This window comes from Pseudopodoces humilis, chromosome 17, assembly GCF_049639895.1.
Source record: "Pseudopodoces humilis isolate 2021_Gansu_Grassland_sample_001 chromosome 17, ASM4963989v1, whole genome shotgun sequence".
In the NCBI taxonomy this organism is placed as follows: domain Eukaryota; kingdom Metazoa; phylum Chordata; class Aves; order Passeriformes; family Paridae; genus Pseudopodoces; species Pseudopodoces humilis.
Genome location: NC_142216.1, coordinates 3,465,209 through 3,478,608, shown reverse-complemented (window position 1 = coordinate 3,478,608; position 13,400 = coordinate 3,465,209). Strand labels below are relative to the sequence as shown.

General features: G+C 61.9%; 2 protein-coding genes across 5 annotated transcripts; one reads left to right on the top strand and one right to left on the bottom strand.

Annotated features, from left to right (window-relative positions):
- SNCB (synuclein beta) lies at window positions 1-4,484 on the bottom strand. Of its 3 annotated transcripts, XM_088063604.1 has the most exons (7): window positions 4,428-4,484; window positions 3,693-3,820; window positions 2,190-2,228; window positions 1,724-1,842; window positions 876-965; window positions 656-735; window positions 1-595 (listed from the first exon to the last, which is right to left on the bottom strand). In XM_088063604.1, the coding sequence occupies exons 1-6, from the start codon at window positions 4,463-4,465 to the stop codon at window positions 703-705; spliced, it is 447 nt and encodes a 148-aa protein (XP_087919730.1). In that variant the 5' UTR covers window positions 4,466-4,484; the 3' UTR covers window positions 1-595; window positions 656-702. The 3 variants fall into 3 exon arrangements, with proteins under 3 accessions (XP_087919730.1, XP_087919729.1, XP_005523703.1); XM_088063603.1 differs by having other exon boundaries at window positions 1-735; window positions 4,428-4,483; XM_005523646.2 differs by lacking the exon at window positions 4,428-4,484 and adding an exon at window positions 3,965-4,084 and having other exon boundaries at window positions 1-735.
- A 366-nt stretch (window positions 4,485-4,850) lies between these two features.
- Window positions 4,851-6,340, top strand: EIF4E1B (eukaryotic translation initiation factor 4E family member 1B). Of its 2 annotated transcripts, XM_088063553.1 has the most exons (7): window positions 4,851-4,893; window positions 5,047-5,132; window positions 5,241-5,336; window positions 5,444-5,507; window positions 5,688-5,801; window positions 5,904-6,043; window positions 6,151-6,340. In XM_088063553.1, the coding sequence occupies exons 1-7, from the start codon at window positions 4,876-4,878 to the stop codon at window positions 6,263-6,265; spliced, it is 633 nt and encodes a 210-aa protein (XP_087919679.1). In that variant the 5' UTR covers window positions 4,851-4,875; the 3' UTR covers window positions 6,266-6,340. The 2 variants fall into 2 exon arrangements, with proteins under 2 accessions (XP_087919679.1, XP_087919678.1); XM_088063552.1 differs by having other exon boundaries at window positions 5,688-6,043.
- The last annotated feature ends 7,060 nt before the right edge of the window (window positions 6,341-13,400 follow it).

The following is a 13,400-nucleotide window of genomic DNA, read 5'->3' as shown; positions in this document are numbered from 1 at the left end:
TACAGACAAGAGTTGGCTTTATTCACGGACACGGGGACAGCTGTGTCACTGGCAGCTGCCCTCGTATTGCACATCCAGCGACGGGGGAATATCCATGCCACGTCACAACACAGCGTCGGCACTATGGGACCTCGGGGGGGGCGCAGGCACCGTCACCACCCAGCAGGCTGGGGAGCGGGCTGGGGCGCCAAGGGTTCACAAAGGCAAAAGACCCGTCCACCCATAGATAGAGAGAGATATATATAAAAAAAAATAGTTCCACGATGACCAGAGCAGAACCACAGGGACACGCGTGCAAGCGAAATGTACAGCAGCCCGCGAGCAGGTAAACATGCTTTGTACACACACAGACACGCCAGGACAGCCGGGGTTTATGGTGCTGGGAGGGAGACAGAGCCATAAACCCGGGCTTCACACACGCTCACACACACACCAGCCCCTGCGGGCAGCACCCACGGCTCGGGCACGCGCCGGGGCTCGGGGGCTTGGACACTGCGGGTGTTTCTCACTGCTAGACACATTACAGAGACACGGACACGGTCCCTTGGAACGGAACTGGAGGAAGAACTCGTGAGCGAACGGGGCAGGGGCGCCCCTGCTCCTCCCCGGCACACAGGCACCGGCCAGGGCCGGCTGGAGAGGAGCAGGGGGCTACCGGCGGTTCGTTGTGCTGCTGGTGGAAGAGGCAAGGATGGGGGTCCATTATGCCTCTGGCTCGTATTCCTGGTATTCCTCCTGTGGGATGGGGAAGGAAAGAGCCAGTGAGAGAATTCAGGTCAGGCACAGAGCCCCCCTCTCTTCTTCAGCCCAACACCAGCTTTGCTCTGGACATGGAACTGTCACACTGTGACCACTGTGTCACCCTGTCCCCTCACCTGTGGGGGTTCCTCGTAGTTCTCCCCCTCTGGCTCCAGCAGCGGCTCGACCAGTGGCTCCTCCACGGCCTCCTGGGCCACCTCTTCTGCCTGAGAGCGAACCAGGAGGTCAACACCACACACACACACACACACACACACAGACACACACACACACACACGACACCCACCCTCCCTGCCCCTGCCAGACCAGCAACACACCCAGGATACAAGGGGCTCCATGGGGAGCCAGTGGGACCCTGGGCACCCAGCAGCCCACCTAGCTGGGAGGTGACACGCACAGGTCTGTGGGAACAGGGGCTGTGTTTGCACGTCCCTACACTGCTCCCAGCCCCAGCCTCGGTCAGGCAATGAGTGCTGGCACCACGTGGGCCTCGACAGGCTCCAGGAGCTGGCAGGAGCTGCGGGAGCATCCTGCATCCCTGGCAGGGGAGGGCGGTGCTGGGTAACCCCTCCCCGGGGCTGGCAGGCGGGAAAGGGGGGCAGCCAATCCCCCTGTGCATCGGCGGTGGCGGCGGTGGCCTCATTTCTTCAGCTGATGCTATTTTGGGCTAAGCTGGAAGCCAATGGCTCATGGGGCGGCGAGCTGGAAGCCGCTGCCCCTCCCGCAGCTGTCAGGTCACCTCGCAGCCGCTGGAGCGATGCGCCACAGGCCCACGCCGCCGGCCGCCATGGCAGGCCTCGAGCGCGCACACGTCCACCGACACCCCTCACGCTCGGGGCCTGGCGTGGGGAGATCACCCGGGCACCCTCCTGGGCCCTGCTGCGGGACCAGGGAACAGCCAAAGTCTGGCTCCTCGCCAAACCTGGGGATGTGCCAGTCTCCTCACGGGCATGGGGACTCTCACCTTCAGGTCTGCAGGGAACTCCTCCTTCTTCACCAACCCGGTGGCCGCCGCAATGTTGCCGGCGCCAGAGAACGCCGCTTCGCCCAGCTGGGACGCCTGCTCCTTCGCCTTCTCAGCCACTGCAAGAGCCAGGGGTGCCCATCAGTGCCCCCCCTGCCAAAAGGGGTGCCTAGCTGTGGCTTCGTGCCCTGCACCACCCAGGGGAGGAGATGATGGGGAGATGCTGGGCAGGATCAGGCTCTTCCCACTTCCTTGCCCTGGCGGGGAGGGGAGCGGGCCATGACACTGCTCTGCAGCTGGGCAAGGAGTGTGAGCAGCCGCCGCAAATCCTTGGTTGCCGGCCCTGTTATATAAGAGGCTTTAGCAGAGTGACATCAGCCCCTCAATTAGCCTCTGATCTCGTTAGTGTGGCCATGCTCTCAGGGCTGGAGGGGTACCGCGGCGAGGAAGACAGAGGGGCCCATACCTGAGGTTACGCCTTGCACCACACCTTGAGTTTTACTCCCTGAGGATAGAAAGAGACAGAGATCAGGTTAGAGGGACTGACAGCTGGGCTCCAACACGTGCCATGCCCGGCACCCTGGCTCTGAGCCAGGACAGCATCCTGTCCACACCCCATGCCAGGCACCTGGGCAGCTGAGCACTTGCCTGGCTCCCCTCAAGGCTCCTGTTGTCCCTGCAGGAGCCAGAAGTGGGGCAGCACAGGGCCAGCGCCACATGCCAGGCTGGGCAGAGACCCCAGAGCCCAGCACCGTGTCAGGGCACAGCCAGGCAGGGTGAATGCGAACCGTGCTGCTGAGAAAAACCTTCCACAGGATCCAAACCTAGAGCTGGTGCCAACACAGCATGAGAAGCCTCACAGCTGGAGTGCCTGGAGCTGGGTGCTGCTGCTGGCTGTGCTGACCCTGCCAGGCTCCCTCGAGCAGAGTGACACCACCCAGGACACCCCCACAGAGTGGTGTGTCTAGGATGGAAGGAAAGGTAGGGGCTGGGCAGCTCCTGTGGGATGGGGCCTCGGGGTGTTCCTTGAGCTGCTGGACTCCAGTCCAGCACATACACCCCAGCAAGGACGGGGGCCCAGGGCAGGCATCCACCGCTGCCCAGGAGAACAGTTCTGGGGCCTCAGCTCTCCCACAGAGCTTGTGCCCTCTGGAGCAAAACAGAGCCTCAGCCCTGCGCCCTCCTCCCTCCCACTGCAAGCAGGTTGGCCTCAGCTCCTGCCCTGGACATTCCAGCACCACAGCCAGGCACACACACTGCCCAGGAATTGCTCCTCCTGCCAGCCATGTCTTCTAGGACTTGGCCTGGAACAGATCCCTCCCTCGAGGGGCAGCACGGAGGGACCCCTCAGTCACCAGCTGGGTGCAGGGGAGATGCCGGTGTGGGATGAGCTCCAGAGCATTGCCTCTCCAAGGGGGACAAACACTGTCCACACCCCCCCTGCCCCAAGACAGGCACATCCCAACACAGGGGTCACCACCTCCATCATGGTCCCTCTGCTTTCCTGCCCCACAGCATCCCGGGCACAGAGCTGAGAGACCCTCAGGCTCAGACTGGGAGCTGCAAGGGGTCCAGTCCCCGAGGGTTCCATCCTCTCAGCCTGGGGACCAGTCCCCAACTCTGCTCTGCCTGCAGAGCCCACTCTCCTGCCCTGCAGTTTCCCGGAGGGCAGCGAGGCACTGCGGGCACCGACCCTCTGCCCCGGAGCACTCTGCCGCAGGGTGGTCGTGGCGGGGAAGGAGCGGAGGAGAGGGGCAGCGGGACCGGGGACAGGTGGGAACGCAAGGGGGACGGCAGGGGGATGGGCAGGAGGAAGCAAGGGCAAACGCAGGAGCAGGCAAGGGCAGGCAGAGAGGACCGGCAGGGGCAGGCAGGGACGAGCAGAGATTAGCCGGGGATGGGGAGGCAGGGGGCAGGCAGGGGCTGGCAGGGGGCTGGCAGGGGGCAGGCAGGACAAGCCGATCCTTACCGACATAGAGGACCCCTTCCTTGGTCTTCTCGGCGGCCTCGGCCACCCCCTGCTTGGTCTTCTCAGCTGCGGCGACCACCCCCTCCTTGGCCTTGGACAAGCCCTTCATAAACACCTCCATGGCGGCTCTGCGGGGAGAGGCCGCACGGCTTCACCCCGCCCCGGCCCCGCGCCCGCCCGCCCCGCGCATCCCGGTCCCGCGCATCCCATCCCCGAGCATCCCGGTCCCGCGCATCCCGGTCCCCCGCCCCCGCTCCCGCCGCCCGCCCGACCTGGCTCGCTGTCGGCGGGGACGGGCGGGCCGGGCCGGGCCGGGCCGGGCTGCGGCGGGGCGGACTCAGTGCGGCTGTGCCGGGGCCGCGCTGCGCCGCGCTGCGCCGTGATGCGCGGGGGGGACCGCGCCGCGCCGGGCTGCGCCGGGCTGAGCCGGGCTGAGCCGTGCTCGGCCGTGCCGAGCCGTGCCCCGCCGCCCCCGCCCGCCCCCGCACCGCCCCGCACGGCAGCGGCGCCTCCGGGCTTCACCGCCCCAGCCCCGCAGGCTCCTTCCCCGCACTGCGCGGCACCTCGGGACAGTCGTTCTTCCCATCCTCGTCACTCATCGTGATCCCACCCAACGCTGTCCCCATGCTATTCTATCCTGACCCTCATCGCATCCTATCCTACTCTCTCCCGGTCACGTCTCCCGTTCCTTGTTCCACCTCATTCCGATGCTTTCCATCTACAGGCTGCCCTTACCCCACTCCATCTTTATTGCCATCCAGCTCCTTCCACATTCCACCCTGTCCCTATGCCATTCCCATCCCCGTCTCGTCATGTCCTCTTCCCACCTCATCCCACCCGATTCCCATCCCACCACATCCAGCTCTGGACCCATCCCCTCCCCATCCCATCCCATCCTATCCCACCCTCTCTGTATACCATCCTGCCCTGCCATACATCATGGCATACATACACATCGTGGTCCCCAACTTACACAATTCTACTCCCTCATCCTGATTGCTACCCGCTCTGAGCCCCTGTCCTCATCCCCCATCTCTGCCCCCCAGGGGGGGTAGGACTGACCCCCTCTCCCCAGGATACCACCCTCCCACCCCACCAGCTGTAGCTGGGGTAGCTCCTCATCCCACCTGCCTGTGGGTACTTAAGAGCCGGAGACAGCTCAGGGGAGCTTGTGCTGGTCAGGATGGCTACAGGGGAGCAGGTGGGTGCTCGCCCTGTGGGCTGGGGGGGATGTAGAACACAGACAGGCTTTCCACCCCTCGGGGCACACAGTGTGGGAGGTAGCTGGGGGGCTGCAGGCTCTCTGCTGGGGTGCTCACGGAGCTCTTCGGGGCTGTCCCACCTTCCTCTGCAGAGGCAGCAGGAGCGACGCCGGCAGAGGGCTCGGCAGCAGGAGCTGCTCCCGGCAGAGATCCTGGGCAAGCACCCGCTGCAGAACAGGTATGGGAGGCCTGGCCATGGACAGCCTCTCCCCACACTGGGAGGGGTTTGCTGGGGCTGGAGAGGGACTCCAGCATGGTTGAACACCCATTTCCTCTCACTCCCCAGATGGGCGCTGTGGTTTTTCAAGAATGACAAAAGCAAGATGTGGCAAGCAAACCTGCGCCTTGTCACCAAATTCAACACTGTGGAGGACTTCTGGGCGTGAGTGTCCATTGGGCACACTGTGCCCCTTCTGGAGGTGTTCTGCTGGGGGGGTCTGAGCCTGAGGCACCTATTCTCACCTGCTTCTATGTCTCCATCTAACACAGGCTGTACAGTCACATCCAGCTCGCCAGCAAGCTCACAGCTGGCTGTGACTACTCCCTCTTTAAGGTACGAAACCCCAGCCTCAGACTCCTCCCAGCATTATGGGAGCACACTGGGTGCTGGTAAGGCTGTCAGGATGTCCTGGCCATAAGGTGGGAGGGGAAGTCTGGCTGGATGTTCACAGCTCCACAGGCCAGCTCTTGGCAGATACTTGGAGCCCCTGACTGTCCCCCTTGCCCACCCTAGGATGGCATTGAGCCCATGTGGGAGGACAGCCAGAACAAGCGTGGTGGGCGCTGGCTCATCACCCTGGCCAAGCAGCAGCGGCACACCGAGCTGGACCGGTTCTGGCTGGACACAGTGAGTACAGCCCTGCTCAAGCGTCCTGGCTGTGGTGTTTCCCCTGCCCCAGGGTTGTGCCCCGGTGGGGACTGTTCCAGGCTTCCCTTCTCCTCCCAACAGCTGCTGTGCCTCATTGGGGAGATGTTTGATGAGTACAGCGACGAGGTGTGCGGGGCCGTCATCAACATCCGCACCAAGGGGGACAAGATTGCCATCTGGACCCGGGAAGCGGAGAACCAGGAAGGGGTCACCCACATTGGGTAATGCAGCTTCAGGGGGGACTGCACAGGGGAATAAGGGCTCCCCCTGTTTGGGGGAATAGGAGGAGCGGTGCTGCCCTGTTTATGCATCCCCTTCTCTCCTCCAGGCGTGTCTACAAGGAGCACCTGGGTCTGTCACAGAAGGTGGCCATTGGCTACCAGGCTCATGCGGATACGGCCACCAAGAGCAGCTCCCTTGCCAAGACCAAGTTTGTGGTGTGACTGTGGGGAGAGTGAGGAGCTGCCTATGAAGTCCCCATGTACTGTCTCACAATGAATTTCTGCATCTGAGCATGATCTGTGTCTCCAGGGCTCTTAGCAACCTGGGGTGGCTCCTGTTTGTTGGGGAGGTTTCCTGGGAGGAAGATGATGATGATGATATCCTGGCCCCTCCATTCTGGGTGAGAGGGGCCAGGAGCACATTGCTATGGGTTTGGGACACTACATGTCCCCTCACATCCCCTAGAGCCCGAGATCAGTGCTCCTCTCCCTGAGGCTGTGGGGGTGTTTCCTGTGTTTTGGGGAGCCCTGGATAGCTCCTGGAAGAATGCTATTCTGTCCTCCCCTGGCCAAGGCATGGGCACAGCTCCCTGCCCTTCAAACCTGGGCACAGGAGGGACTACTGAGGTCCAGCTCATCTGGGCCAGCTCAGCCTGGGGAGCTGGTCCACTTTTGTCCCAAGTCCCTGTACATCTATGGGACACGGGTCTGCCTTGTCAGGAAGATCAGTTTCGCAGCTGAGGGCTGGCAGTGTCCCTGCAGGGAGGGTGTTGGGCTGCAGCACAGCATGGTCCCCATGCTGCATCCCCTCCCACATACACTTGCAGCATAGGTGCTATGAAGCTCATTTTCTTCCCAAGGTTTTGTTGGTGCCAGACCTGCAGGTTCACAGCCTCAGTCTTTTGAGCCCTGGGACTTTGCTGGCTCCTCCTTTCCATGGCTCATGTCCTCTGCTGTCCCTTCTGGTAGTCCTGGCCCCCTACACACTTTTTCCAGACCCACCCCAAACTCTGTCCTGTAATCTTTTATTTGTGTGTTTCACTGTTGTATCTGCTTCCCTGCCTAGTCAGATTCTAGAGGTGGAGCTGTCTGCTCACCTCCTGACAGTGCCAGCTGCAGTTCTGCCCTCACTGCAGCTCTCATCCAGGAGTATCCTCCATTCTCTCCAGCAGCACCCAGGCTCCTTCTCAGCCCAGGACTGCACCTTGTCCAGGGCCACACGTCCAGCCCATCTGTGCCACCTCATCAGCCCAGAGCCAGGGTTGTTTTTCCCCTGCTGTGATGGCTCAGTGCTGCCCTGCCTGCAGACAGGCTCTGCAGAGACCTGGTCCTGCAGAAGGATGAAGTATTGACCACTCTCTGCTCTTAGAGCTGGTTGTGACCTGTCTGGTCACAGCTTGACAGACAGCTGCTGTGGCTGTGTCACCCAGGGTCTCAACTGCCTGCAGTGCAACCTGTGAGGTTGAGCTTGCTGAGCCCTGCACCACCTGGGATGCTGCCATGGCTGCAGAGAGCTGTGTCCCTGGGGCTCAGCTGCCTTTCTCCAGGGACATCGGCCTTGCAGCTCCCCGAGGGCAGTGTGGGGCTCTCCACCACCCAATATTGCTCCTATTCCAGGCAGAAGATGATAGTAGAGACTGAAGACAGGAGCTCATCCCTGGCAGGCGATGTGTCAGGCCATGTCCCTGTGTCCTTGCATCGTGTGGTGGCTTTGGGTCATTTCTCTGCGCGGGTGCAAGGGCAGCAGCACCGCACTGTCCTCCCCAGCAGGGCAATGGGGCTGGAGAGGCAGCGGGGCAGGGATGAAGGGATGCAGTACTGGGGAGGCAGCTCCCCGAACTGGGGGTGCTTCAGGTGGCAGGACTGGGATGAGGGGATGCAGAACGGGGGGCAGCACCCCAAACTGAGGGTGCTGCAAGCGGGGGATCAGGGGCTGGTTCTGCCTGCCTTGCCCACTGGTCCCGCACGGGCATCGCCCGGGTGCTGCCTGCTCTGCCTGTACCGCCGCTCCCTCGCCACGCGATGGTGCCGCTCGCCCGGCCTTGGCCAGCTCCGGCGCGCCAGGGATGGCCGCCTGCCCTGCCTGCGGTGGGGTCCCTGTCTGCCCTGCCCACGTTTGGGTCCCTGCCTGAAGTGGGGTCACAGCGCTACCCCAGCCGCCCCCCACTCCGACCCCCAGAATGAGAGACAGGCAGAGCCACACATGGGGCTGGCAAAGCTGAAACTGGAGGAGGGGTTGCTGAGACCCCCCCTAAAACGCACCATTAATGCCCCTCCCCGGCAGTGATAGCGTCAAGTGTGTGAGAGGCAGGGATTGTCTGTCCCTCTGTCCCCTCAACCTACTCTCTGTCACACGTCTGTGCCATCGCCCCCCACCTGGCTCTAGGGCTGAGCCCCCCTGCTGCCAGGCTGTCCTTGTCCCCTTGCCCCAGCAAGGGCGTTGTGCTCATGGGGCGCCCTGGCCCCATCACGTCACAAGGGCAAGGTTAACTGGGGCAGGAGGGGGTGCAGAGGCTGCTGCACTGCCGTGGTTCATCACCATTCTCATGTAGCCACAGTGGGATTTCATTTGATTGGAAAAATAATAGGAGCCATTTATCTCCATGGCTTTATGGGTTCCCATCAGCCCTGCAGCCCAGCCAGGCTGGGGGGCTGGCAGTGCCCACCCAGAGTCTGCCCTTTGGCAACACAATGACCTTCATCCTCAACTTTTGCACCCCACAGTCCCTGTCTGGGGGCTGGGGGGTGCTGGGGGGGGCACAAAGTCACCCCCTCGGTGGGCACAGCAGTTGCCAGGAGCCACACAGAGAGTACAGCAGCGCCAGGGCTGCCCCCGGCCTGTCTCATGCTGGGCAGCTGTCCCAGCTGGCAGCCGAGCTGGCAGCCCTGTCAATAATAATAATTAAAAATTAATACTAATCAAAAGGGAGAGGCAGATGGCAGCAGACATGCGGCAGGGCTGGAGGTGGGGGTGGGAGGCAAGGCAGACAGAGGGGCCTGCAAGGACAGGGCTGGAGGGGCCAGGAGAGCTGTGGGGTCTAGTGGGGATGGGAGGTACAAGGGACCCACGTGGCACAAGAGAGGTGGGGGATATGGGGCTGGGGTTGCTGTGGGGCCCAGCAGGGATGGGGACCGACTGCGCTGCTGCAGGGATGGTGTCCCATGTCCCCTTTTCCCTGCAGGGGGTGTGGGTCAGTGGTGCTGGGTGCCCATGCTGGGTCACCTTGCCAGCAGCTGGCATGCAGCCATGGCCAGGCACTGCCAGTCCAGCTTGTCCCTGAGCCACCAGCTCTGGCAGCAAGGACAGATCCTGCCTCTGGCCCCTGGCATGCGTCTGGTGCAGGCACCCAACCATTCCTGCAACCGGTGAGTGCTGCAGGGTTAAAATCCCCCAGATAACTGGGGAAGGAGCTGCTGGCTCCGTGCAAGGTGCGTGGGCCAGGGAAGAACAGGCAGCGCTGGCTCACCGTGGGAGTGGGCAGGCAGCGCGGCTGCCGGAGCTGAGGCTGTGCCACGCTGTTCCCGCGTGCCCAAGCCCGTGTGCCCTGCCTGTCACCCAGCCAGGGGCCACGGGGGGACTCTGGACCTGGCAAGAGAGGTGTGGGTACACAGAGGACCTCTGTCCCTGCCTACCACCAGCATCCCCATGCATTCCTGGACTGGAGCTCTCTGTGCCCTCCCTGCCAGGCCCTGGAAAGGGCACAGACTGTGCCGACCTCCATTCAGAGTCACCATGGCATGCAAGGAGGGGTACCCAGGGTGAGGGGTACCTACAGCGCACCGTTCCCATGACAACCTCCCGGCAGAGACAGCAGTCAGTGTGGGAGATGAGGGAGGCGAGGGGCCTGTGGACCCGCCGGGCATGGGCTCCTGCGCCTGGCAGGACACAGTGGGGCACAGCAGAGGGGCTGCACCTCTGGTTCTTACTCCCACACTCGAACCCTGCCTGCTGCATCCTGTTTCTTGCAGCTTGGGACAGATAAGCATGGCACTGCTGGTGCTGGGCTGCTGCCCTCCAACTACAGCTGGTTTGCACGGTGGGGAAGCGGTTAAGTGCCTGCAGGGTCTCTCCAGTGCCGGCAGCAGAAGAGGCAAAGACGGGGACAGTATCTCCTGCCCTGCGCCTCAGGGAGCCTGTACCTGAGAAGGGTCCTTTGCTGTCACTTCTCATCTGGGTGGATACCAGGCTCTGCAACACGGCTGAGCACTTTCCTTCCCCGCAGGGACGGGCTGGCACTTCTCGCTTGGCAGAGGCAGGCGGGGGAAGTGGGCGGGTGGGATGGGGACAGGGATGGGGATGGGCACAGGAGCTGTGTGGTCACAGACCCGCAGGCATGTCTGCAGCACGGGGCTGTGCAGGCAGTGCTACCACACCTCTGGGGTGTGCCCTGCTGGTCCTGAATCACGGCTTGGGGACCCCCAGATGGCTGGCACGTACCCACAGAGCCTTTCCGTCCCTCAGTCACCGTGTCCATGCTGTCCCCGAGACTCTACCACTGCCCCTGGCCTCAGCCCCCTTCCTCAGCTCCCACAGTGGATGCCACCAGCTCCGAGGGACCACCCTGCATCTCCCTCAACACAGCTGCATCCAAACATCGGCACCCCCACGTTCTCACAGCATGACACAAGGACCAGCCACTCTCCCTGTTCTCAGGGGAGCAGGTGTCAGCCCTGAGGCTGCAGGGTCACCGGGCACGCTCCAGCGCCTGTCCTTTCCCTCCTGGCCCTGTGCACGCTGCTGTGCCCTCGCAAGGGGCTGGTGATGCTGCTCCCACAGCCACCCCCTTTGGTGGGGCCGGGGGCTGCCAGGCTCCTTGTGTGCCCCAGCTCCACAGTTCTGGCTGGCAGGGCTGGAGTTTCCCGGGCGGTCGATGTGCCCATCGATCCCGCACAGCTCCGCCGGCTGCTCTCCCACCGCCCTGCTAATTAATTGTCTGCTGCTGCCGTGGGAGTGCTGGGCACGGGGGTGCTTGGGCTGCCTGCACCCTGCCTGCCAGCACAGGGGCTTTGCCCCACACATGTCAAGGAGCCAGCACACACTTCAGCCCCACTCCAATCCACCTGGACCACAAAGTGGGGGGTCTGTGTCAGGCTGGGGATGGGACTGACAGGCCCAGGACAGCGTGAGGGGTTCAAAGGATGGTTGGGGGGCAGCAAATGGCCACTTGCAGCCCACTATCTGCCCATGTCCAGAACAACCTCACACTGCTCACAGCTGTGCCCACTCCAGCCTGCACCAGCCCCCAGCCTGGTGTGGGGACAGGGATGGGGACAGGGACTCTGCCTTTGTGCCTGTCTGTAATGAGATTTCTGCTTGGCTGCCTGGATAGAAAATCCCAGCCAGAGGATGTGAAAAGCCTCTCCAAGCCCCAGCAGCCTCCTGCCTCTGCCCAGCCCAGAGCATACAGAGGTGCCCGTGCACCCTCAGTGCTCCCAGGGGGACACCAGCTCCATCCAGGAGCACCCACTGCACTGCTTGGCGTGGGGCACCCATGGGATGTGCAGTCCAGAGGTTTCTCTACCTATTTATCCCACTGCCCCCTGTCCCAGCCCATGCTGGCTGGCTGTACCCTGCATGCCCAGGCTGGGGGTGCCAGGCACATCCTTGGGGACCCCAAGCTGCGTGCCAGCACCATGCCCAGTCTCCTGTTGTCCTGGGTGCCGGTGTCTGCATCCCAGTGCTGCCAGATGCTGATTCTCTGTGGTGAGGTCCTGGCACCCTGGTACTGTGTCTGCAGAACTTGTGCGTGCAAGGTGGCACCACGCTGCGCTTCTGGCCACCTCATTTTCTCCCACAGCAGCAGCAGCAAATCCAACTCCTCAAAAAGTGGGGAGTGACTCTGTGGGTGCTGGGGGCTACAAGGAACAAGCTGTGCCCGATGGGCTTTGCTGCACATTCTGAAGGAACCCTTCCCACCCCCAGCACCGTGTGCCGTTAATCTGCTCTTGCAAATGGCTAATTTTGAAAATCCTCTTATCAGAATTAGGTCCTCAACATCCATATTTATTTACTTCTCATTTTTATAATCTTTCTTCTCCTTGTGTGGCTGGGGTTGCTCGCACTGGCTCCATTTCTGAGCATCCCTGTGCAGGATGACACCTGGCATGTCCCACACCATGCCACATTATCCCATTCCAAGCTGTCCCATGGCATGCTGTGCTGTGCCATGCTCTGTCACCTGTCTGTTGTACAGCACATGTGCTCCTCACACCTTTGGCTCTGCCAGTGACACCATCAGCTGCAGTGTCCCCTCCCCACTGCAGCACCCTCTTGTCCCATGCCCTGCACTGCCCAGTCCCTGCCTGGCGCCAGGGCAGCCACATCCTGCCCGTGGGTCCCTGCATTATGCATTGTTTATCCGTCAGCACCTTCCCTGTTTGTAACTCAATTAAGCAGGCGCGGTTTTGCTAATACAATGGTGTTTAATATTCGGCTTCTTTAAATACCACAAATGGATAGGGAGGCAGCGCATGGGCGATCCATTATACATGAGCTCAAATATCTACTTAAATATTTGATGGGAGTTTAGAAAATCTCAGGGCTGGCCTTGCCCGTGGCTGCCAGGGCTGGGCAGGAGGTTGGGCATGGCTTGGGCAGGGGCTTGCCAGGCTCTGTGGTGGTGGGAGCCACCTCAGCTGGCCCAGACAAAAGTGGCACCTGGGGCGTGTGGTGAGAGGTGAGCAGTGCCAGGGAGGCGACATCCCTAGGGAGCTGGCAGCTGCAGCCCCCAGAGCCTGGGTGTACCACTGCTCACCAGGTGATGCCCTCCCTCCACCTCCACCTTAATCCAGTATTTTTCAGAAGAAAGCCCTGACACAATGGCTGTAGCACGTGGCTGAGCCATGACCGCAGAACACTGGAGAGGAGAATTAATTTTTAATTCCACCTTAATTACTCTGAGTAATAATCCATTTACAGCACCCAGTGGGACCAGTGTTTCTGGCATCCCCCTGGGGCTCATAGGACACCCAGATGCTGAGCGTGTGGGGCTGGAGGCACTGTGCCAGCCAAGCACTGCCATCTCCTCCTCAAAGGCTCTGATTCCCGTGGCTCCTCATGTTCTGCAGCCCCTCACATCACCCTGGCGGGTGGTCAGGGGTCCCAGATGCCCCCATGGGCATGAGCCAGGCAGACACTGACACTTGGCAGCAGGACTCAGGGCTCTGGCAGCTGCAGAGCAGGATCTGGCTCATCCATCCCTTCAGTTTCTCCTCAGTAAAAGGGAAAGCAAGTGGAATTAAAAGTGATCTCCCCAATCTGTATTAATTAGAGTTTATTCATTTTTCAGTGCACCCTGCCACTTCTCCATTGATGACCCAGCCGTGCTGGCCCGCAGCACAGGAGGGACATGCAGGG